Source organism: Sciurus vulgaris, assembly GCF_902686455.1.
Source record: "Sciurus vulgaris genome assembly, chromosome: 8".
Lineage (NCBI taxonomy): Eukaryota > Metazoa > Chordata > Mammalia > Rodentia > Sciuridae > Sciurus > Sciurus vulgaris.
In genome coordinates, this window is record NC_136468.1 from 8,243,718 (window position 1) to 8,269,128 (window position 25,411).

The 25,411-nt window shown below is 45.1% G+C and overlaps 1 protein-coding gene across 1 annotated transcript in view; it reads right to left on the minus strand.

Moving 5' to 3' along the window:
- Nucleotides 1-18,335: 18,335 nt before the first annotated feature.
- The window catches only part of CNTNAP2 (contactin associated protein 2), a 2,020,421-nt gene continuing 2,013,345 nt past the window's right edge, over nucleotides 18,336-25,411 (minus strand). Inside the window, exons 23-24 of the mRNA XM_079149276.1 lie at nucleotides 24,281-24,361; nucleotides 18,336-20,512 (exon numbers count right to left, since the gene is read on the minus strand). Coding sequence (XP_079005402.1) covers nucleotides 20,313-20,512; nucleotides 24,281-24,361 — 281 coding nt within the window. The 3' untranslated portion in view covers nucleotides 18,336-20,312. The remainder of the gene's footprint in view (nucleotides 20,513-24,280; nucleotides 24,362-25,411) is intronic.

The window sequence follows — 25,411 nt, forward strand, 5'->3', positions numbered from 1 at the left end:
AGAACAGTGATGGCCAAATGGTTACTAGGTTTGGGTGTAGGAAGGTCAGTTTTAACTTGGCCAGGGTATGGTGACTAGCCAGGAGCCAGGAGGGTAGAGGCCTAGGCGCTCTCTCCTCCCCATGGCCTGCACCCCTGGCTGACCCTTGCCTTGGGTCCTCCAGCAGAGCAGAACCTCTGGGTTGCATACAAGTGGACAGAGAGTCCTATGAGGAATCGGCAGACAGTCACGGAACTGGTGGTCCCGAGACCAGCAGGGTGAGTGGGTCTCGGGCATGCTGCCGGCTTGAGACCCAGGAAAGCTGATGTTTCAGTTCAAGTCCAAAGGCAGGAAAAGGCAGAGGTCCCAGTCTGAAGGCTGTCTGACAGGAGGCATTGTCTTAGCCTCTATGTTCTACTCAGGCCTCCACTTGGAGTGTGCCCTCCGCAAGGGAGGGCCATCTGCTCCACTCAGACCAGCAGCTTGGACGTCCATCTCATCCAGAGGCACCCTCACAGACACACCTGCGTTTGATCAAATGCATGGTGGCTCCTGAGGTGGCCTGTCACTGTACAGAGCCGTGTGTGCTGTTCCCCAGTCTTCTCACTAAAGCACATGGCCGGCTGGAGTTGGACCTAGTGGCCACATTTGTCAGAAGCAGGAAGGCCTTTTTTCAGCTTTCCTGGGCTCCAGGAAAAACATAAATATGAAAAATGTGCTTTTAATGCTATTTCTTGGACTTGTATTCAATCCTCTCTTTGAAAACTGGAAGAAGAAACCATGAGCAGTAACCCAGCCAGTGTTGAGACAACAATAAGAACTGTGATTCAGTGCTGTGAGACCAAGAGCAGGAGGATCAGCGAGCCAGTTTCCAGGAAATAGGCTGACAAGTTGCTTTGTGGTTTAAAACAAAAATTCTGATTAAATAAACAAATCTCCAGAGCCCTCTTTGTCCAAAGCCTGATTCCACTGCCTTCAAACTCAGAGCCTCAGTTCAGTTCTGCAAACATTTATTGAGCACCCGCTGTGTGCCGGCTACCATGTGGGGCCTTTGGAGATGAAAATAGGTGATGGTGTCTCTTCTCTCTAGAAGCATCCTGGCAGGTAGACAGGACACACAGGCAAGGAGCTCTTTTCCTTGGGAATTTGCAGCAGGTGCTAATTTAAAGATTCAAACAGGGACACAGTGAAGAAAGTCATGGCTTTCTTTTCTTTGTTGCAGTTTCCTCCTCAGCATTTCTCTGGTTTCCTTTTTGAAATTAGGAACCTCCTCCTCCAGGGAAAAGGAAATCCTGGTGCAAAAAAGACAAATGTTGATCCTTTCTAGGAGGGTGCATCACCTCACATACCAGTAGACCCCACGTTGACTTTGGCCTGGAGACACTGTGTCCATACTAATTCATTTATCCTAAAAGCATTGACTGAGAGCCTGCCATGTGGCAGTTTTGGATTAGAGGAGGAGGAGAGGTGAGCAAGACCCATGTCTGAGCCCTTCCTGATGAAACCTTGTAAGAAAGTTCACATGACTACTTGGGTCCAGGAGGTCATAGGTGATTGAATTTTTCCTTTGCATTTACCCTTTGGCTTAAAAATTCCCAAGTCCTCATCTATTTTTTTTTTTTTTGATATACAAGTTGGTTTATTTTATTGTATCAAGAGTATTTGCAATATAATCATAAAAGGTAAGTCATCAATAGAATAAGAAAATGTATGAATAAGAATTTCTAATAAAAAGGGAAGGAAGTTGCAAACAATACATTTTTATATATCCAGCTTACTGGAATACAACAGAAAGCAGTTTAATCACATTTTTATTAAATAACTATTAAGTTTTTGTTTTATTATGCCTATTTTAATATCATTTATTCCATAATCATTTAATGTTTTCTGATTTCTTTTCCTTTCTTACACATTTCTATTTTTTCTAAACTATATAATTGCTTGCAGATGTTTGACCTCTTGAATGGATCCTAATTTTCTTTTTTTTTTTTTGAGTTCTTATTATTTATTTTCTTTTTTTATTAAATTTTTATTTTTATGGCCTATATTTTGATTCATTGTACACAAATGGGGTACAACTTTTCGTTTCATTGTGCACAATGCAGATTCACACCATTCATGTAATCATGCGTGTACACAGGGTAATGATGTCTGTCTCAGTCCATTATCTTTCCTTCCCCCACCCCTCCCACCTCGTTTTCCTCTACTCCACCCAAAGTTCCTCCATTCTTCTTTTGCCCCCCCCTCCATTATGTGTCATCATCCACTTATCAGAGAAAACATTCATTTGACCTTTGGTTTTTTGGGCTTGGCTTATTTAGTCCTCATCTATTAAAGAGCAAATTTTAAAGGAGCAAAATCATAACTCTCATACAAATAAATCAACAGATGTCAAAGATTTTTCAACTTAGTAATTAATTAGAAAAATTAGGAAGGTATTGTCACTTGTTCAAAGGAGAAGTCTAACAACCATGTACACACACAGGCAAAAATTTTAAATAATTTTTTGACAAGAATCCTATTTAAAAAGCGATTAAATTTTCACAAATACATACATTACTTTTGGATTAGTCTTTTTCTCTTGATTCTTTTTCTAATGTGTATTTAAAGATCGGGGTCACATGGGATCTCATGAAAGGAAAACATCCCAGCCGGGCTTCTTCCTGGAAAGCAGAACCTGCCGCAAGGGTTTGGGGAGTCAAGGAACAGGAGCTGGGCAGGAAGTTTGGAAGAATGAAACAAAGAAGAGGAAGCCACCAAGAAGTCAAGAATGCTTGCTGAGCTGGTCACTGCCATCCCATAACAACAGGACCCTCCCAGGATCTGTGCAGCCTGCATCCAGGAATGAATCCAAGAAGGGAACATTTTCAAATGTTCCTCATGGACCAGAGATACCCCGCAGGGGCCTTAACTGCCTTTACTCCAGAAGGTGGACTGTTCTGGCAGGTGGCGCACCTTTTAGCTTAGAGAAGCCCTGGGGCAGCAAGAAAGAGAAATAGAGGTGAGGGGTTGAGATACCTGGGCAAAAGGGGGCCGAGAGCATGCAGGACTGACCCAGCCAGAATCATCTACAGGGAACCTTGGATGTGTTCACTTAGGGCTCATGCCTAGAGCAGAGGCAGGGTCTTTTTCTAACTTTGGGTGGAGGAAGGCATTTTGGATGTTCTGAGTTAGAAGGTAACCTTGGGCCTGACTCTTGCAGAATAGAACTAACTAGAATTTTTAAGGGTTAAATTTGTTTTAAATGGCAACTACTCTTCAAGTAACAGTTACAGGCTCCATTTTGGATCTGAATTTTATGAATGTCCATGCAGGAAGCTCCCCAAAGAGAAAGAGATCTCACCTCAGCAAGCCCTGCATCTCCTCCTTCCATATCCCAGGCATCTCTGAAGCTAGCCTCTGAGAAGAGGGCTGTTTGGAAAGGAGAAGTACTTTTATAAACTGTTAATCATGTCACTTAGCTTTTTGTTTTTTATTGGTGCACTGTAGTTGTACATAATGATGGTTTTGTTGCTACATATTCATATGCACACATAGTCTAACCATGCGTTTGGTCAGTGTCCCTCCCCAGCACCTCCTCCCACCCCCGTCCCCTTCCTCTGCTCCACTGATCTCCCTTTGCTTTTCGTGTCATTGTCCACCTTTCTTTTCCTCTTTCTATCTTCTGAATATGAGAGAAAACACACAAACCTCGATTTTGTGCTTATTTCACTTAACATATGGTCTCTAGCTCCATCCATTTTCTTGCAAATGACATAATTCTATTTTCTTTATGGCTGAATAAAACTCCATTGTGTCTAGACACCACTTTTCTTTATCCACTCATCCATCGATGGATCCCTAGACTGGTTCCACGTTTGGCTGTTGTGGATTGTCTGCTATTAACCTGGGTATGCATGCATCACTACAGCATGCTGGCTTTAATTCTTCAGAATAAATACCCAGAAGTGGTATATAACTGGGTCATAGGGTGGTGTAGATGTTCAGAGACGGGGTTCGCTGAGGGTGAGGACAAATGACACCTACCTTACCTAGCCTTACCCAGCACGCTTACTCAGGTGTCGGAGATCGAGCTCTGAAGGCACGGATCTAATTTTATTTAGGGTTGCACAGGACATATATAGGCACATTATCCAATCAGCTTAACACGCTTGTTAAAGTATAACAGAGTCAGCCTATAGGTGAACTATATGTCCAGGGTCGAGGTAGTGTAAACAAACCAAACCAAGCATGCCTAAGCAATTCTGCCCAGCAACAGGTCTGAGACAAAGGACTGGGGGAATGGCAAGCTCCTGCACACAGCATGAGGCGAGGCAGCGTGGGTGAGCTCACATCACAGCTTTCTGTGATGCATGTCAGAACGAGGCCTCCCCTCAATTCAAACTCAGCCTCAACAGCTGCAAAGACCTTCATTCCATGGTGAGTCTTTACCATTACCTCAGTCTCCGTCCAGACTGTTTGGCTTACTTAGACCATGGTGTCAGTGACTGCTGTCAGGTAAACTTGAGGAATGTTCCCTATAGGGTGGTTCCATGCTTAGTCTTTTGGGGAACCTCCATATTGATTTCCATAGTGGTTGCACTGATTCACAACTCACCAACAGATGTCACTTAGCTTTGGGTGAACCTGCTGGGCAGGCAATCTTAGGACAGTACAAGAATGTGGCCAGGTGGCAGGGACAGTTTCCACATGGTGCTGAGGGACTTCTTCCTTCTCCTCCTGTGAGGATCTTCTTCTGCCTAGCAGACCCTGGACTCCGATGCATTACCAGAAGGCTACTTAAGCCACCAGAACGGAAGAGAAGGGATTCTACACTCCTGCTGTACACAGTCCCTGGATCCAGTCCTGCATTCCTTTCCTTGACAGGAAGATCTGAGCCAATGTGGGTACTAGATAGGCTTTTCAAATGTGAGTGGTTTTGAAGAGAAAACTTGAAGCCGTATTTTAATAAATAAATGGATAATTCAACTGATTTTACAGGTGATCACTGGCCACTTATCATGCTATGTAAATGATAATAAATAGCATGAGTTGAATCTAGGAATAAAAGATTCCAGAATGTTCCTTTTGCATTAGGCTTCAATATGGCTTCCATGGATCTAGGTGAGGGGAGGCTAGAGATCTGGAAGCCACTCCCTAAATAACACTTGGTAGGGACAAGAATGAGCACAAATGTGTCAAGAGGACTGTCCTGGGCCCTGTTGGTCTCTTCCCTCCTTCCTGCCATGGCCATAGATTTGGCCTCTGCCCTGGTGCATCCCTGGAGATCAGAGTAAAGAGTCTGACAGGACCTCAGCTAGTCTCTGTACCCCAATTTATCCTCCTCCTTGTCCAGCTGGTCCTGATGCTGCTACCCAACAGGTGACAATTCTCAGCCGGGTCACAGAGGAGCATTTTCCAAAGTATGTTCTGAGCATTACGCTTCCTGGAATGAGGCAGGGTCAAACCAGCCTGGGGCTCATTGGATTAAACATAGAAAAGCAGTCAGCTTGTCTGTGCAGGACCTCCAGCATACTCATTTGCGTTCAGATCGTTAAGACCGCATTATCTACCATATTCAGTCTTCCTCAAACTTAGTTGGCCTAGAGCCAGTTTATTACCTTGAGAACATCTTGTGGGTATAGAAGCCAAAGTGCGGGCTCTTGGAAATCCAGTTCTGGAAGCACCCATGTCTTCCCATGAAGATAAAGTGTCCGGGCCTTCGCAGCAAGTAAAATAAATCCTCAAAAAAGGTTGTCTTGGAATCTGCAGGGGCAAAGGAAGTCTCAGAGGAGGCGGCTCCTTATCACCTGCCTGGGGTGGTGAGGATGAGGACATGTTCATCTCCGTCAGGGATCAGTGATCAGCGGACAATTTAGCAGCGGCATGTGGAGAGCTCCACAGTCCGCGAGCCTGGTGTCTGATGGGCCCTGAGTTCCAGCAGTTCTTTTTCCCCAAATAGCTTCTTGTTTACCAAAAGGACCTTCCTCTCTCACCCAGCCAGTGGATGCTGAAGAGGCCTGTGGATGGTGCTTTCAGCGAGACCTGTGCCTCTGGTAAAGATTTGCCCGTTCAGCGGTAACCCAGAGAAACTTCCATGCTGGTTTTCTCTTCCTCCTCCCTCTTTTCTTCTCTTCTTCCTTCTTCCTTTGGGAGGTGGGCTTGAGGTTTTATAGGGATAGAAAATGATTTGAGATTAGTGTGGGAAGAGGGGCTTAGTGTTTGTGAAATAAAATAGGCTTCTGTTTTTTTTTTTTTTTTAATAAGAAAAAGATTTAGAGTCATTTGGTAAGGAAATTTGAGATTTAAAAGGAAAAGTGAAATACAAAGATTATTCAGGACCCAATTTAGAGGGTCGTGGGACAAAGGGAAGACTAAGTTTTGTGAGGTGTGTAAGGAGCAAAATTAAATGTGTGACATTTTGTGTGCTGTGTAACTTGCAAAAAAACAACTTGTTACCTTGTGCTGTGTTACTTACAAAAAATAACTTGAGTGCTCTGTGCTGTAATGAGGAAATGATGTGGTGTTGCCCCAAGATAGGATTGACATTGCCCCCAAGTTGGAGACATGTGCAACTGACTCCAAGTAAGATAACTAACTTCCCCCAGACCAAGACCGGTTGGCAGGGTCTGATAAAAAGGGTTTAAAAGGACTCATGATGAGCCTAGCTCCAGTCCCCGTTTTACACCAATGACACCAGTGTTGCGCCAAGCCTGAAGGGGACTCACCGACTTGCTTGTTGCTTGATGGACCATCCATCATCCTGACCATGACTGAGACGTCCCTGTGGAAGTGACAGTGGAGCTGTCCGTGTGCATCCTGCCTCAGACGTCTCCGCCTGACCTGCCTGCCGTGACCTTGCCGCCCTCCTTCGCCTTCCAACCGTCCTTGCCGATCAGGACCCCGGCTGGAGGGAGCTCCCCAGCAAGATCTCCTGAGCTGTCTTCCCCACTGACCTCTGGGAGTCGCTGCCCTTGGACTCAAGACACGTCACACAGGAGTGGACCTTGGAACGGGTCTCAGTAAGGAGTGAGTCTTGCTTATTCGGGGCTTATAATAACTTAGTGATTAAGTTATGTGTGATATTGGTGTCACTAAAGTTAGAATAACTATAAATAATTGTGTGATCAGCATCAAATAAAAGCCAATCAATTTTGTACCAGATTTACTCTCATTGACTCCTCCTTGCCGCTTGTGACAGGTGAGAAAAGACTTTGTTTCTCATGAGGAGAGAAGTTTTGGGAGTTGGCTATGGGGGGCTAATATCTCTTTGTCTCCCTTTCCAATGAATCTCACTCTTCTTGCTGGGTACCATCTTTATTTCATACTTTTCATTGAAGATTTCAGTACTTAAAATGACCCCAAGCACAGTACCAAAGTGCTTGCTGTCTATTCTTCTGGAGCACAAAAAGGCTGTGATTAGCCGTACAGGGAAATTGGGCGATTAGCCATTAGTCCAGTGTTAATGAGCCAACAATATACATTTAATAAAGTCTCCTTATACAAGAACACATTTATATCTAGGTAATGTATTGGTCAGTAGACTCCAGTTACCAAGCACAGGCTCATGGGATCCTAACCCTCTGTTTCTCCTAGAGCAACAGGTCAATACTTGCTAATTCAATGTTCAGGGCGACTTTACGAAACATCACTACCTCAAAAAATGTGAATTAATGATATTTATTTTGAAAAGTAACCATAAATCTCTTCTGATACTGTTTGATCTCAGATGTTCACTCCTGGATCTTTCCAACAGGCATGGCAATACCTGATCAACAGGCAGGAGACTACATGTAAAGTTCTTTGATTAAAAGTTAAATGCTATATAAATTCGAAGCTTCTGATGATTTTGATCAGATGGGCCAAATAAATGGTCTAAAGTGACAACTGTTTTACTTCCTGCTTCTATTAGTTAACCTTTATGGTTGGATATTGTTTCATAGGGAGAATTCTATAGGTTTAGGCCATAAGATGAATAAAAGAAATGGCATTTCTAATATGCATTAAAGAACAGGACTCATATCTGCAGATGCTTAGATCTCTAGATTTGGTGTGGTCCTTGAAAATGGCCCTGTGTACTTCCACTGGGAGGACATCAACTTTTTCAACAATTTTTTTCTTGGTTTGTAGAAATATTAAGAAATCTTTATAGATTAATAGTTGTATTGGGGAGACTGGGAAGGCTAAACCTGTATCTTTTTAGTACTCAAAGTCTTGAAGTATTTATTGGCACAGAAAGAAAGAAGGTGTATGTGCAGAGAGAAAAGTGTGGATCTCTTATGGTGGGCAAAGGGTTCCTGGTCTCAGTTACTAACATAAATGTGGGTAAGACAGCTGAGCTGAAGCAGCCCTTTTCCAATTGGATCAACCCTGTTGGTCACAGAGCAGCATGTGACTAATTTTGCATGTGGCTTTCTGGAGACCTCACCTGTCCTCTCAAGAACTCTGGAGTGGAAGCCAGAGGAATCTCTCCTAAGAAATGAGTGGGCTCCACCAGGCCCGAGATTGGCCAAGGCTTGGGAGGGTCCTGGAATAAGATGCCCTGCAGGAAAGGGGGAGCTGGGCAGGGGGGTCCCTCTCCACACAAGGGCCTTGGTAGACCCTGGGCTGAAATTGAAAGTCCTTGGGACCCAGTCACCCAAGGGTAATTGTCACTTTGGGAAGCCAAGTGTAGGCGTCACTGACCAGAAGAGAGAACTGGACCAGCAAGCCTGGGAGGTCCTGCCGCAGAATCACTTGGTTAACTTTTTTGGGGGCTGATAAAAAAGTTTTAACCAAAAATTCCTAATGTGTGTCAAAGTGGAGAGAATAACATAATAAAACTCTATGTACCCATCACTCAGACTCAGTGATTATCAACGTTTTGCTACATTTCCTTCATTTATCCTTTTTTTTGTGTGAAGTATTTCACAACAAATTGAAGACATGTGATTTTGTCCCTGTATTTTTAGTGTGTGGACATCTCTTCTTTTTCTTTCTTTCTTTTTTTTTTTTGGTAACAGGGATTGAACCCAGGGACACTTAACCACTGAGCCACATCCCCAGCCCTTTTTATTTTTTATTTTGATACAGGGTCTTCCTAAGTTTCTTAGGGTCTTGCTAAAGCTGAGACTGGCTTTGAACTTGAAATTCTCCTGCCTCAGCCTCCCAAATTGCTGGGGTTGCAGGTGTCTGGCTGTGTGTGAACATTTAAAAAAAATATTTCTACATTGTCATTATCAGATAAGATATAATCATCCATTGTGTGGGCCATAATTAAATCTTCCAATTATCTAAAAGAATGGCTTTTTCGAGTTGCTTTAATAGGGATCACCACATTGGATTGTTCTCTTTCTGAGGTCTTTCTTAACCTAAAACAGACTTCTTGTTCTTTCCTCCAATCGTCCACATGTTACTTATAAAAATCATACACAGTTAACTTACAGAAGGCAGCAAGGTTTACTCCTGGAGATGAAGTCCTCACTTTGTACTGTTAGAAGGCAATTTTTACAAGAGCTCAAATCACAGGTCCCATACAGATACAAAAATGAACATGTGTTAAGGAATCTCTTCCACTTATGAGCTGGTGAGGAGACGGGCCAGAGCTGTGGTCCGTCCAGGGAATATCTGGAGCAGCAGAGCTGGGGTCAGCATATTGAAACAACGGTGCAAATGGGAGCTGGAGGGCCTTTCCATGAGTGGGGAAGGAGGCCCACTGAACTCCAGGCGCTGCCCAGCGTTGCCTGCCAAGAGTTTACTTTGCGCTGGTGTCAGTTGTCTGGAGCGCAGGCTAGCCGCTGTGGATTGGCGTCATAACCTGGAGAAGGGGGTGGCCTTAGACTCTGCAGTGCAGTTCATGTCAGCGTCCCCTCTTACCTGTTTTCCTCTGAAGCCTCAGCTCCATTTCCCTGAGCCCCTCTGCTCTTTGTCTGGGTCTCCTGGGCACTTCAGGGACCCCCTGGGACCTGGGCCAAGGGCTGACCCTGCCCTGCCAGCTCTGCTGCTCAAAGAACCTGAGGTTGGAGGTTCTTTAGAGATCACCTCTGCCTCTCATTTTTTTTTTTTTATACCAGGGATTGAACCTAGGGGCGCTTAATCACTAGGCACATCCCCATTTTAGTTTGAGAAAGGGTCTTGCTAAGTTGCTGAGGCTGGCTTTGAACTTCCAATTCTCCTGTCTTGACCTCCTGGGCCACTGGGATTACAGGTGTGTATCGCTGCACCTGGCTTCTGCCCGTCATTGTATCATATCCTGTCTCTGGAAGGGAAGAATTGGAATTATTAATAATGTACCCACTGAGGGAACGGAGAGTGTCTAAGAGACGTCTGGGGTGTCCCAGGTCAGTGAACTGGGTTTGTCTAGGGCCATGCTGGGTCTGTTTCTTCAGAGAAGTAGAAATGGCTGTCACCTACTGTGTGCCAAAAACCCAACCAACACACAAGCAAATCCCTCCTTCTGTGGTCAAATAAATCTGGGGAACGCTGGGCTCAGTGACTCTCTGCTGAGCAACTCCTCCATCACTCTGCACCGCGAGGGCAGCCCCCTTCCACCTCCCGGAGGAGCATGCGCTGGAGAGCTGCTCCCCGCATGGCAGAGGCCTTTCTGCTGGCTGGGAAACGCCACGCTGGAAAGGATTTTGGGAGTTCACATCAGGAGGAAGAGAGGCAGATTTCTCACCAAGCTAAGGGAAGAAAACATGGCGAAGTGAGATTTTCTATTGGCTGTCATTTATCCATTTTAACCTGGTGTCAAACGACAAAATTCCAGCAGCTTCAGTTAGACGATGATTGGTCTTTGTGATTCCTGAACGAGGGAGCATCTCGTCTGAGAGCAGAGGGGCTCAGCTGGGTCTGTCAGAAGAGTAGGGTGTTCAGGTCACGAACACAGCACAGGGTTGGATAGTGGTTTCCTCACAGTGATGCTTTCTTTGTGAGGGTTAAAGCAGAGGGACTTCCTTATTGTGACCCCCAAACTGGCCTGCTTGGGCGTTGGCCATTATTCCTTTATGTGTTTTCAGGTGCAGCTGTGGCTCAGCAGCTTGGCGAGGGCAGGTCCTCTCTCCCTTCTCAGCCCTGGGCACAAAGCCCTGGGTTCTCCACCCAGGAGGAGGTAGCCTGGTTAGTGGTCATAAGCAGTTTCCACTGAGAACAGGCAGGACCAGAAGCCTGGCTTCTTCCTTTTCTGTGGTGGGAGGACTCACAGGGATGTGGTAGCACCTGGGAGTTCTCAAGTGGGGGGCCTCCAGGCTCAGGGTGAGCAGTGACCCTCTCCCCAGGCTGACAGGGTCCAGGGCAATCCCACAGAGGAAGCTGTGGAGGACAGGTGGAGGGAAAGATGCTGGCCGGAGAGGCCAGCGAGTTGTGAGGTGAGGGAGTGCGGTCACCTGTGGGCCTGTCTGGGCATGCGCCGGCCCCCTGAGGAGCCCCACATTCAGGATTTCATCTTGTCCTGTCAAAATTCTTGCTGATTTGATCTTCGTATGTGTGTTTGCAACCGAGGCCTGGTGGGCAGTGGGGCATGACCAGGACTTGGAGTCTCAGCACCTACGCAATCTGCCTCCTGTGATCCCAGAGTGGTTCTCAGCTACTCCTGGTGCTGAGTCCCGCTGGGTTCCCCCTGCTTTCCCACCACCAGGGTCCAGGAACAGGATGTGTGGGTGGGAGTGTTGTCTGTGTTCTGCTCTGGCTCTCTGCTCCAAAGGGGACATAGGGCCAGGTGGCTCCCTGTGGCATCTCTGGGTAAGGCAGGTGACACCTCCCTGGCTGCATCATGGTCATGCCATGCCGGACAGTAGCTCAGGCAAGGCCTGTTGCCCACTCCCTAAGTCAGGCACCCAGAGTGGCCAGTGCAGAGGTTGCAGTTCATGAAGTTTCCTGTCCAGGTGGTTGAGTGGCAGGCTCTGGGAAGGGGAGATCCACTTCCCCCACTTTTCCATAAATTCTCTAGCCGGTCCTGCTTAGCATCAAGGAGGCCAGTGTCGGGCTCCTGCGGAGGAGCTGTCGAGGCCCGAGGGAGATAGAAATTGGAAAAAGGTGAGGGGCAGGGCCCGGGTGGCTGGGCCTGCCTGCTCTGAGATCCACAGGTAAAGGACATTCCCCCTCCGAGGGGTGGTGAGGGGCAGCCCTCAAGGGAAAGGCCGCGGGCAGGTCACAGACCTTTACGGCTCTCTGGTAATCACCACGCGGCCTCGGGGCTCCGCTGGCGGCGTGTGCGTCAGGGACAGAACAGGTGAGCATGTGCTTCTGGACAGGTTGGGGTGGCTCCTCGTGGTCTCCGAGGTCAAGGCTCCTGCAGATGAGGGAGGAGGCAGAGAGAGAGACAGGGCAGAGAGCCAGGACACGCTTCCGCATGGCACCTTGGTGGGACGTTTTTCGGTCCTCCTCCCTGTTGGTGGCTGCTGCAGACTGACGGGAGCAGGATAGTCACTGCGAGCCCTCAAGAAGTCCCCGCTCCAAAGGGAGGACAGGCTTCCTGCCCACCAAAGGCTACCCTCTGGTGGTTAGCACAGGAAATGTGATAATTTCTTCTTCTTTTTTTTTTTTTTTTTTTGCAGTGCTGGGGATTGAAGCCCTCTCCCAACTGAGCTATATCCCCAGCCCATGTGATAACATTTTAAAAAGTTTGGACTAATTTATGGAGGACTTAGCCCCCATGGTCCCGAAGTGTACCTGTGAGATGATTGTGATGCTCCTGCCCCCATTTTTGAACTGGTGTCTCAGAGGACAGCTGGTTTCTCCAGGGGCACATCCCTCAGGCGTCCAGGACCTGCCACTGCAGGAATCCTCGTTTCCAAGTAACCTTGTTGCATGACCCCATGTCTGCTACTTGTTCTTTCTCTTCAATTGTCCCAGAACTTGAGAATAGGGAAATATTTCCCCCAGTCAACCACACAGTACAGTGTGGGCGCCAAGGCAAGCAGCTTCGATTCAGAGCCAGTTCAGCTGTCTGCTTTCCTCTCTCTGTGGTTTTTATGTTTTTAAGATGATCCACATTCACTCATTTTTCTTTCCCATATGTCCTGGACTTGTATTTTACAACACCAGACGGGATTACTAATTAAAATTCAGAGTTGTCTCCAGCAGGGCTTAAACTGAGATTCTAATGACGGTCCCAGCACCGATCAACGTCTCTGCTACACTCACAGTGATTTAAAGCCAATGCCATGGTCACTGCGTGGAATAAAGCAAATGAGCTCTGTAAATTGAATTTAGAGGAGTGATAACTTGATCACCCAGAAATAGATTACAGAAACTTCTTGCGTTTTTAACAAAGCCCAGGGCATGCTTCTAGCAAGGTCTGTACTTCAGCCCAGAACATTCTATTTACAATGAGGTAAATAACAGGTGACATCTGCCCACTTGCCTGGTTTCAGGAACACCAGTGCTGTTCTGGCTCCACAGGACACTTGTTAAAAATAATCATTTCACATCTGATGTATGTATGTTATTCCATCCATGACCGGAAGTGGAGCGGTTAGCCAAGTCCTGCTCAGGCCAGCTCAGAGTAGGGAGGAATGCGGTGCCGTCTTCCTTTCCACCTCGTGGAGGGCTTGGAGTGTTATTCTGCAGAATGGCAGGGCCACTGCGGGCCTCTCCCCGTGTCCCTCATTCTGTGATGCGAGGACGGTCTGACGTCAGACTCTCCTCTCACGTTGCTTTTGCCCACGCCCCAATCTTGGTTGGTTGGTGACTGTATGGGCTGTCGCATTTCTGGCCATACCTCCCTGTGCCTGCCCTCTGTAGTCCATCCTCGCCCATTTAGCTGTGCCCCCTACGAGGGGAAACAGGACTCAGGTTCTCTCGCAGTCTCCCTCCCTGCTCTCTCCCTCCCTCCATCCTGCTGGTTCGGTTCTCTGGAGAATCCTGACTGGCACACCCTAGAAAACGTTCTACTGGCTGGATCTGCTCTGTTCGGAGTTTGGTCTTTAACTGGGGAGCATCGTCCCCCGAGCTGCTGGTGCATTTCTCCTCCCCTGCCTCCCACCTTCAGACGCACTGCCCCTCTCTGGATCTGAGCCTCGGAGCCCCTTCTCTCCTTCGGCCTGTACGCAGCCTTGACTGTGGTTCAGAACGGGTCTCCCTCTCATCTGTCAGGCTGCTTCTTCCCCTGGGTTCTAGCCAGCCTGTCTTCTGCAGAGAGGCCCCCCCCCCCCCCCCCCCCCCCCCCGGCCCCACTTCTGTCACGCAGTCACATCAGCCTCCCAACGCCCTGGGTAGAAGCTCTCTGATGTTCTCTTGCATATTATTTATGGATGTGCCTCTGATGGTTCTCTTCCCTCTGAAATCAGGTGTCATGTGAGCAGGGATGTGACCATCTTGTCGCATCCCCGGGTAGTCTAGAGTGGGCCCACCGCACAGAGAGGCTCTGTAACGATTCATTGAATGAATTAACTCCACAGTCCTGATTGCCCTTTACAGTCCATGTGGTGAGGCCCTTATGGACATAATCTGTTATTCTGGGAGATAATCATATTTATGTTTATGTGTGTGAATTGAGCTTCAGTGATTCTCACCAGCTAGCATTCTGTGGCTCAAAACTTCCTGGAGAATTGAAGCCCTCAACTTGCCCTCAACTTGCCAGTCCCCCCCCCCCCCCCCCCAGTTCTTTTGGAATGTGTTTGTTATGAACTTCTCTAGGAATGATTTTTGTCTTCTTAAGGGACTCTATGACATTCTCTCTGCACCTGCTGGGTCATTTGCAAAATAGAGCCATGACTAAGGATCCTGGCATGATGCTTTTGAAATCTGCCTGAACGCCATTGCTATCGATTGGGGATCACTGAGGGAGCAGAGAGGTGGGCTTTCGGCTGGAATTCACACTTACTGGGTGGACATCTACATGTGCATTGAGAATTGATTAAAAGGAAATGGCTTCCCAATGGTAATTGAAGACCAGACAGTGGGAACCATCATAGCTCTTAATGCACACGGAATGCACTTGGAAAGATGCGCTTCTCCAGATGCATTCCAAGTCCCTTTTATCACTGCCCAGATGCATTTGTTCACTGCCAGTGGTCATTCCCCTACTCCGAATAAGGATCTGAATATATTCTGGAGATCACTTAACTCTGACCACATTTTATCAAGCTGTGTGTAAATTAACCCAAACTGTAAAGTCAATATCCATTAAGCTACTTTAAGAAACACAGTGGGGCACGGATATGTGGCAAACAAAGGTTAACCATGGATGTATCCAAGCATGACCTATCCTTGAGGGACGCTTTCAGGAAGGCTATTCCTGGAGAGGTCTACTTCAGCCCTTCGTGCCGACATTTGCTGAAGGTGAAAAATTACTTCCAAGAGAACTGAGTAGAACAAAACACAAAGAATCACTTTTAGGATAATTAAAACTATTTTGAATTTTTTATTTATCAATCTGGCTGCTAATATAATTTTAGTTAAATGAAAGACATTCACAAAGAATAATAGGCATACATACATAATTTCCTTCTTTCATTCTAGTTTACATGCTGTTGCTTTTAGAGAGTGAAATTTTGTGTCATTTCACAGGGGTGGAGTCCTAACTGACTTCACAGAAAGAATACTTAGCCCAGTGTTTCTCAGCTCTAACCTCTGCAGTCACCATGCTCACCTAAAAAGTTAAAAAAAAAAATCAAGAAAACAAAACTTAGAATCAGTAACACCAAGAATGGTTCCTTGGCCTACTGGGGAGGAACTGCCATATTTATAGTCATTTCAGAAGCCGGCAGGGACATCCAGTAAGTCACCAGGGCCTTGGAAATGGTCAGACTGCCTTAGTGAACCTGTTATTTTTTTTTTATTTTTTAAATTTTTTTTTTAATTTTTAATTTTTATTTTTTTGTGGTACCAGGGATTGAACTCAGGGGCACTCAACCACTGAGCCACATCCCCAGCCCTGTTTTTTATTCTATTTAGAGACAGGGTCTCACTGAGGTGCTTAGCGCCTCGAGGTTGCTGAGGCTGGCTTTGTACTCTTGATCCTCCTGTCTCAGCCTCCTGAGCTGCTGGGATTACAGGCATGCACCACTGTGCCCGGCTAGTAGACCTGTTCTTGTGGCACATTTTCATCTGGAAAATCAACCTGTAAATGTGTGTCGTATGTCAATACACTGGTGCCCAATCATAAATGCCTTCTGACAGTTTTTGCTCAGTGCCAGATAAAAAAAACATTTCACTGATGAGTTTATATTCCACTTGTACGCAAAAATTACTGCTGTGAAAGAAATGCACTTTAAAATTTCCAACATTACCATGCAAGGTAAGCGTGGTGTAGGCACAGAGCCACCAGGTTACCTAAAAATGTCGCCTTTGTATTTCGTATTTACTTGTTCAAAAGCCAGTCTAACGACATTGGGTGGGGGATGGGCAGGTAAGGTGAGCTGTCAGTCACATCCAGGTGGGAACTCAGGGCTTTATGCACACAAAAAATGCCAGTTTATCTGGCTTTGGCTGTGGTGCATTTCCAGAGCTGACAGGTGGGCTCCCTGAAGGTCTACACGATTAATAATTTATCTATTAAACAGCATGCCCTCTAAGGTTCTACATTCCTGGACATGGCTGTGTGGTTTCTTCTGATGTGACTTATAACCTCAAGCCAGAAGTTGGTCTTCACTAGGCTCTGTTGGCCTTGGCCTTTGTGTTTGGACTTCAAAGTGTTCCACAGTTAAGAATCAATGGCATCTCATGAACGCTCATGAAGTAGGTAAAAGAACTCTATCTCAAATGGGACAGAAGTTTAGGGACTTGGAGATTAAAGACTGGGGCTCTATTGGCTGATTCTCAGGTCCCATCTCATCAAATTATTATTTTAAAAAGGTGCTTCTTGATGTTCAGCCAATGGCTGGGTGCACTATTGTTGGTTTCTCACCTAGTTCAGGTGTTTCTACTGGGACTAGTGATCTAGGACTTATTATGGGTTGGTCAACTTAAAATCAATGTCGTGATCATGGTCTTTCTTTTAAAAACTGCTTAACAGGATGGCAAAAGGAAAAAAATATGGAGAGGTTCGGATCAGGTGTGAATTGTCTGGAGAAGTGAGAGACAAAGGGGCCATTAAGGTTCACACCATGTGATGTGGACAGAGGAGGGACAGGACAGGTGGCGGGGGAAAGCCCAGATCCCATCACGGAAGGAACACGCTTCTCTTGCGCTGCCCGAAGCCCACGTCTTCATAGCTACACCCGTGGCTTCTTCCTGAAGCGCTTCGTATGGTCTGTGTCTGCCTGCGCTGGGTGGCCACGTAACAGATGTTCAACAATAACGTTAAGACCCCCTCTTGGGCTCCTGCCAGCACTTCCTCCGGTGACTCTCAATTCCTGCCCTGTCACTAAGGAATGCTTGCTTGTCAACAGGATCATTTCTCACACTAGCCCTCTAAATTCTTGTTCCCAGACCTTCAATAAAATCATTCTTAAAAATTAAGGGCCAGAGAATAATTCAGCCATAAAATAACGTCTTCCTCCTGAGCTAACTTTCTTGAGCTCTAGGGAATAAGCTATTTTGAGAACTTCACATTCCTAGCTTCTCAAAAGAACAGAGATGTTTGCTTTATTTGCAGACAGTGTTTCTTGCACATCAAACCCTAAATCAGCCATCAAAGGTTCCCTGAACCTTTAAAACAGTTTTTGGGATGTGTGCATGTGTGTGTGTGTGTGTGTGTGTGTGTGTTTATGTACACTCTTTTTACTTACAGAAGAGGCTCCCACTAGCCAGTTTGTGCAGGTTAACAGTGTATTTTATGTAAGATTTTGAGACCTGGGGAACATGAAGGAAGACCGGCACTGGGGCGGGTCATGTCATAGCTATTGAGGTTGCCATGTGCTAAGCTGTCAAGGGTGGGAATTGGAAAAAAAGTCATTGCATTTTCTTCACATAAACATGTTGCCATTTAGAATGTACTAGATACGGCCTTCATAAACAAATGCAGGTGTTTTTGTTGAGCCCGTAATCCCAATAAGAGGCCAAGATTCCCAGCACCCGTTTGATAGTTAACCTGATTATTCCATACCTCATCCGCCTTCGTGTGCCTTAGGGGACTCTGTGTCCTAACTGATGGTAACGTGGGAGAACACCTGAGCCCTGCAGTCATTTAGGGTCCTAGGTTTGCAAATTTGGTGAGAGGAGGATTGGATCTTATTTTTCACCTTTTGTGACAGGAAGTAGGAAAGAAGACAGGGAAGACAAAGAGAGGGTGAGAACATTTTAATACCAGGGGCTCATTTTGGTGACTCTAATCCCTAATCATCTGGGGAGGGAAGGAAGAGTGCTCAAAAGAAGACGACTCTTCTGGGAAATGCCAGAAACAATGCATTTCCACCTAGCATCATTTTTAAGTGCAAAAGAAGTACTTGCAAAATAGGTTTAAAAAATCAGAAGCACGTCTAAATCATAACATTTAAAATTTGTTTTTCAATATGAGATTACATAAAGGAACCCTTAATGGTAGTCATCTTGGTGAAATAAAATGGCCTTTGCTTTCAATATGTCATTTGTAAATAAAGGTTGTATCGCTTTAATATTTAGTTAGATTAAATACTTTTCTATTTTCAGGGTATTTTATGGAAGCTTGATCAAGATTTCCTAAAATTAAAGTGTTTATGGGAGAGTCTGGGGTCAATGAGAAATGGTGAGAGGGCCTCAGGACCAACTCCCTTTTGTCCTGTTACCTTGGCTCACAGGGGGCTGGGCTGGTCCATTATCCCCTTTGGAAAGGGTCACATTCTGGTGTAGTGTGTCACTGGCAGCTCTGAGCAAGGTTTTCCATGAGCTGATCAATTCACATCCTTCAGTAAGTTAGGCATACAGAATCTAAGCAACTAGAATCTCCATTTACTGAGCCAGACCATCAGAAATAGTGTCCACACCTTTTAAACCTCATCTTAGCCTCCTTCCAGGAGGAGAAGGAAGAGTGAGCAAGTAATCCTTCATCACGTTTGGGAGGGGGGTGTCTACAGATTTGTTTAAGAAGAGCTTATCGAGTATAAGTCTTGAATGGTAGTCATTCTAGAAATAACTCTTGCATAATCCTTTTAAAGAAATATATATATTAAATTCTCTTTTGGGTACTGCAATAGGAGGCATTGCACCCATTTGTTCACATGAAGTCTATTATTTCAAGCAAAATCCACGAGCTATTTGTTGGAATAAGTTAAGCTAAGAGGTGTGATTGACTCGACATGTCCGTTCTCTGAACTGGGTTTGTGATGAACTTGAGATTCAAATGTGTCGGTCACAGAAGATCTCTGAATCATGGCAGTGCATCTGTTTTGGATGGAACGACACGTGGTGTAGTTGATAAAAATATGGCAGTGTTTCCCACACGATTCCAGAGTACCAGCAATAATAAGTTGGCTTTATTGTGTTGTGTCATTCAGAGGGTCTATCTGCTAGGATTTTATCACAGGGGTAGAAAACTTGAGATTTGAAGCAAAGTAAGAAAAGCAACCTAATATGTGCATTCACTAGGAAGTGTCCATACTTTTGCTACAGCTATAAAAGAAAAACAGCAAACAAATCATACCATCTGGCTCTAATTCCCCACTGAGGTGCGTCTACACATATAATGCCATCCGACGTGCTGCAGGTCAAACAGGAAAGATGTTTTGTAACAGTTGGTCACCACGGTATTGGAGCTGATAGTTACAGATATGGAGAAGCTCTAAGACTACGTACATGGGACAATATTATCTCATAGAATTCCATGAAAGATTAAACCAACAACCCAACGTGCCCGCCATTCCCTGGTTCTTTGGCGCTCTCTCCAGTCGTGTTGATGGCGTCCATACCCGACAGGTGCCACACACGTCTCCCTCCAGTCGCCGTGGGGGCTAGAGCCCTCAGAGAAGTGGCATCGAGTGAGAGGGCTCTTTGAAAACTCCTTGTCCTTTTCTTTTCCAATTTATAGGACAGCAAAAAGAAATATTATGTGAACACAAACTAGTTACTACCACAGCCCATTAAAAGCTGGCTCTATGCAAAAGGAAGAGAACATTGGGGGCTGTATGGATGTACATCAGTTTTTCTCAAGAAAAAATATCCACATTCTAAGGGCTCTTAAAAATGTAGAAAACTTGCCCTGTTACCACGGGTTTTTAGAACACCTCTAAACACGCACAAAATAAGACAGATATTACCTACAAATTCAACCATTGCTTAAACTCTAAAAGCATTTTCTGTATTATTTTGTTTTGATACGGAAGGGGGAACTCAGCTATAAAGAAATATTAAAAATTATTTTTATAATGATCAGTCTCAAGAATATTCTGTCGCTTGCCTTCCCCAACTTGTGCTGATATTTTAAGGATGTGCTCAGGAGTATGAAGCGGGGTGCTCTTGTCCCTTTCTCTTCTCCCTACCAGTCCCCCCTCCCTATCCCATAGGCAAACTGCCACCCCTCAAATGAGCCATTCCTTTTTGCTCTCATCAATGGTCTCTGTGAAATTGGGGTCGTTGTTCATGATGGCCGCGTCGGCGCTCTCTGCGGACTCGGCTCCCTTGGCTTCGTTGGTGTGGTAGGTGCCCTTGTGACGGAACATGTACCGGATGAGGAAGACCAAGGTGCAGAGGATGGTGAAGATCACCACAGCAATGACACCTGCGGAGACAGGAGAAGTACCAGAGGTTAATCACCTGCTGACCCTGTCCAGTAAAACAGACCCAGACAGCAACCACCAAGACAATGACAGGCTTGTTTTGGGCCACGAAGGGGCAACAGGAACAACAAAGGCAACCCACAGTGACAAGGATAGTGGACGAAACATAGGAAGCATTGGCTTTCACACCCTGGACAGCAGGTGGTGCCTGAGAACAGAGAGCCCCAGAGATGAATTTTTGTGCTTTGCCTGGTTTTCTGACTGGTAGCGATTTCTGGACAGCAGTGTAGGGAGGGGATGTGTAAGAAAAGCACAGGGTCTGGAGTCGTGGCTCAGTGGTAGAGCACTTGCCTAGCATGTGTGAGGCCCTGGGTTCGATCCTCAGCACCACATAAAAATAAATAAAATAAAGGTATTGCGTCCATCTACCACTAAAAGCAAGACATTGAAAAAAGAAAAGAAAAGTGGTTCTCCTAAGTGATGGACAGGGGAGAGAGAGGATGTGCACAGCAAGACCTCCGAGTCCCTGGATCCGTGGCTGAATACAAACATGTGCTTCAAGGCTAGGCAGAGCACAGTGACTCAGGAGTGATGAACGGGGCTGGAGGTGCTCAAGTTTCCACCAAACAGTGGAGAGACACCACTGAACAGCCAGAGCAGGTTCTGTAGATTATGAAGATGTTTTACTGAAACAGGCTTAGAGTAGAAGCTGCTCAAAATTTTCCCATAAAAAACTTTGAAAGGGACTAAATATCAAGTTGCTTAAGACTTAATTGCCTGCCCAAACAAACCTCAACATTCATTAAACTAAGACAATAAAACCCCCAAACTCAGGGTAACATTAATAAATATTAGCACCCAATAGAAAACTACCAAGCGAGGAAAGAAAAAAAAAAAAAAAAAAAAGTAGGAAAACGTCACTCAGCCAGGAGAAAAATCAGTCAATCAGGAGATTTAGAAATGACAAGGATAATGGAGTTAGCAGATAAGGACCTAAGCAGACCTAATGTGGAGTAGCTACGTTAATATGAGAGAACAGATGAGGTTATTAAAAGGAACAAAGAGCATTTGCTAATGACAACAGTCAGTTTTCCAAGACACATGACTTCAGATGTGTGCATGCCTGATAGGACATGAGTAAAGACTGGAGGGAGGGTGAGACAGTTCACCATTACAGTTGGAGATGCCAACACTCATTTGTTTGTATCGATAGAACAACTAAACAAAGTCAGTAAGAATCTACAACACCTGCACAGCACCGCCTCAGGTTTAACAAGCTGCAGACTGGGAGAGAATATTTATAATACTTATGTCTGACCAAGGACTTGTATCCAGAATATAAAAAGGACTCTTACAATTCAATAGAAAAAGTCATCTAATCCACTTAAAAAGATGGAGAAAGATTTGAAGAGACACTTCAGCAAAGATTCACACATGGCAACACGCTCATGAAAAGATGCTCAACAAGAGTCATCAGATAGATGGTGCACATTAAAAGTACAGAGATACAATGACTCATCCACAAGAGTGGATAAATAAGAGGATTGACAATACCAAGAGTTGGCAAGATTGTGGAGCAACTTGAGCTCTCAGGTATTCTTTGTGGGGCTGTTAATGATTCAATCACATTGGAAGACTTTAGGGCAGTGTCATGGTCTGGATGTGAGATGTCCCTCCATAGCCCCTGTGTTAATGTAGAAGGTGAAATGAACACTTAGATGCAGCCTCATCGGTGGATTAACCCATTTGATGGATTAATAATTTAAATGGACTGAATGGTAACTGTGGGCAGGTTGGGCATGACTGGATGGAGGGGGTCACTGGGGGTGTAGCTTGGGAATTATATGTTTGTCCTTGGCTCCTTAAGCTCTCTCTCTCTCTCTCTCTGCTTCCTGGTTACCCTGAGGTAAGCAGATTTACTCTGCCATGTCCTTCTGCCATGATGATCTGCCTCACCTCAGGCCCAGAGCAATGAACTTGGGTGATCATGGACTGAACCTCTGAAACTGTGAGACCAAAATCAACTTTTCTTCCTCTAAGTGGTTCTTGCCTGCAAGAAAAAGTTAGCATGGGCCATTTTTATAAAGTTAAATATCCACTTTTCATAATATCCAATGATTGCCTGGCTAGGAATTACCAAAGAGAAATTAAAACTTATGTTCTCTCCAGACTTGTCCAAGAATATTCTTAGCAGCTTTATTCATAATAGCCCCAGATCTGGAAACAAACCAACAAGCTATCAACAGGTAAGTGGATAAAGCAAATTATGGTTTATCCATTTGATAGAATACGACTTGGCAAGAAAATAAATGGACTATTGATAGATGCAGCAATGTGGGTAGATCTCGAAATATTATGCCAAGTGAACAAAGAAAGGCAGGAAACATTACATACGCTTAGGTTCCAGTTATGGAAAGCTAGGGAGACAAAATCCATCTATAGTGACAACAGCAAACCAGAGGCTGCTTGGGCCAGGAGCGCGACAGAGGAGGACGGAGTGAGTGCACAGGGCACTCAAGGGCTGCTCAGGGGTGGGTGTTCTCCCTGCTGAGCTGGTGGACGTGGACGTTCCCATTTGTCCCAAGCCATCTCCCTGCTGCACTGACAGGTGCACAGTATGCTTTACTTAAGTGGATTGTTGTAAAAAAGCCAAAGAGCAAAAATCTATCAGGATGGGGACCTCGATGGTGTTGTTGCTGAGCTTTGGATAATGTGACTTGAGCATCTTTCTGAATGAATTTTAATTTTATAGCTGTATTTATTCCTTCAAGGTGTCTACTCTCTTCCTGTGGGAAGAAACGTACTGGCTGAGTGTGAGGTCCCTGATATGCTTACGAGGTTGGCTCTACTCAGAGAGGCAGGGAACAGCTTTTTGGAATCAGACAGAAGCAGCAGGGAAAGAAGCAGATAATGGGCAACTGGGCTCCCAATGCTGATCCAAACCCGAGGCCTGTGCTAGCAGAGTCAAAGTAACTCAGCAGCTGCCCAGGGGGAGAAGAAAGATTGGAATATTTCACTGATACCCTCACTGATTGATTTTGATAGTTTTTGTTAAGATGTCTGAAGTTGAATGGCAAATTCCTTCCCATTTTTCTAGTAAGCTATTCTGGAACATTTGGGATGTGGGAGGGTGAGAGTGAAAGGAGAAGGGATTAAAGAAATGTCCTGGGTATTGTCACTTCTGCTTACCTAAGTACTCTGATTCTGTCTGGCTCACACCTAACATCGTTTTTACAACCCAGCATTAAAAAGTATCTGGGTTGAAATTGGAGAATATCATGCTAAGTGAGATAAGCCAATCTCAAAAAAACCAAAGGACGAATGATCTCGCTAAGTGGATGATGACACATAATGGGGGGTGGGAGGGGTTAGTGTTAGGGTTAGAGTTAGGGTTAGGGCTGGGGGCAAGAATGGAGGAAGGAAGGACTGTATAGAGGGGAAAGAGGGGTGGGAGGGGTGGGCGGAAGGGAAAAAATAACAGAATGAATCAAACAACATTACCCTATGTAATGATGATTACACAAATGGTACGCCTTTACTCCATGTAAAAACAGAGAAACAACATGTATCTCATTTGTTTACAATAAAAAAAAAGTAGCTGGGGTATATTAATCACCAATTCTCAACCTTATTTCATAACCTTATGTCATATTTAAATGACAAATGAATAATATAAAAATCTAGACAATTCTTCCTCCCCTTTTCCGGGCTACTATTTTATTGAAAATTGTTGCGTTCCACAGGTGAGAAGCCGGTTCTCTATTACCTACCTCCAATGATAGCTGAGTTTCTGTTGACTCCATTTCTTATAGCTTGTCCTTGTCCTGGATTGTATGGGAAATCAGCACTAGCTGTAAGAAAGAAACGAAGAGCCAAGTGTACCATTAATTCCACACAATTTGGTAGCTATTTCTTTTTCTTCTCTTTTTTTTTTTTTTTTTTTTTTTTTTTTGCGGTACTGGGGATTGAACTCAGGGCCTTGTGCTTGGGAGGTAAGTACTCTACCAGCTGAGCTATCTCCCCAGCCCTGGTAGCTATTTCTTTATACAACTCTTTGATACCACTCACTTTCCCAAATGAAATTCCCACTTCAGATGACCCCATCTTTTCTCCCACAAGAATTCAAGAAATCTCTACCCCTGTTCTTGCTGTTTTTCTTTGCACAGGCCTAGGTAAACATTGGGTCATTTGGAGGAATATTAGGGAGTCCTAGAACCATACCTCATAAAGATGAGCTAACTTTTTAGAATACAACTGGGCTGATTCCAGGACCCTCTCCCCCTTGGGTACCAGATTCATGGCTGCTCTAGTCCCTCATGTACTTGGTTGTATATAACCTTCATAATCCTTTTGCACACTTTAAATGATCTCTAGATTGCTTATAATCCCTAACACAATTTAATGCTATGCAAATAGCTGTTTTATACAATACTGTTTAGGGAAAGAATGGCAAAGAAAAAGTCTGTGGTCTGTGTGTGTTCAGTACAGATGCAGGTTTTTTTTTTTTTTTTTGTACTAGGGATTGAACCCAGGGGATTTAAACACTGAGCCACATCGCCAGCACTTCTAAAATATTTTCTTTAGAGACAGGTTCTCACTGAGTTGCTTAGGGCCTCGATAAGTTGCTGAGGCTGGCTTTGAACTCGTGATCCTCCTGCCTCAGTCTCCTGAGCTGCTGGCATTACAGGCATATACCACTGTACCTGGCAGTACAGATGTAATTTTTAAAAAAATGCGTTCAATCTGCAGCTGTTTGGGTCTGCAGCTGTGGAAACCACATGGAAGGCTGACCGTGTTTTCTTACATTTGCCTGAAATCTGTTTCTCCACCATTTTTATTCCATGCACAACTGGTGGCATTGGATAGGTTTGTAGATGAGCTTTTTACAGCATTTGTTCAAA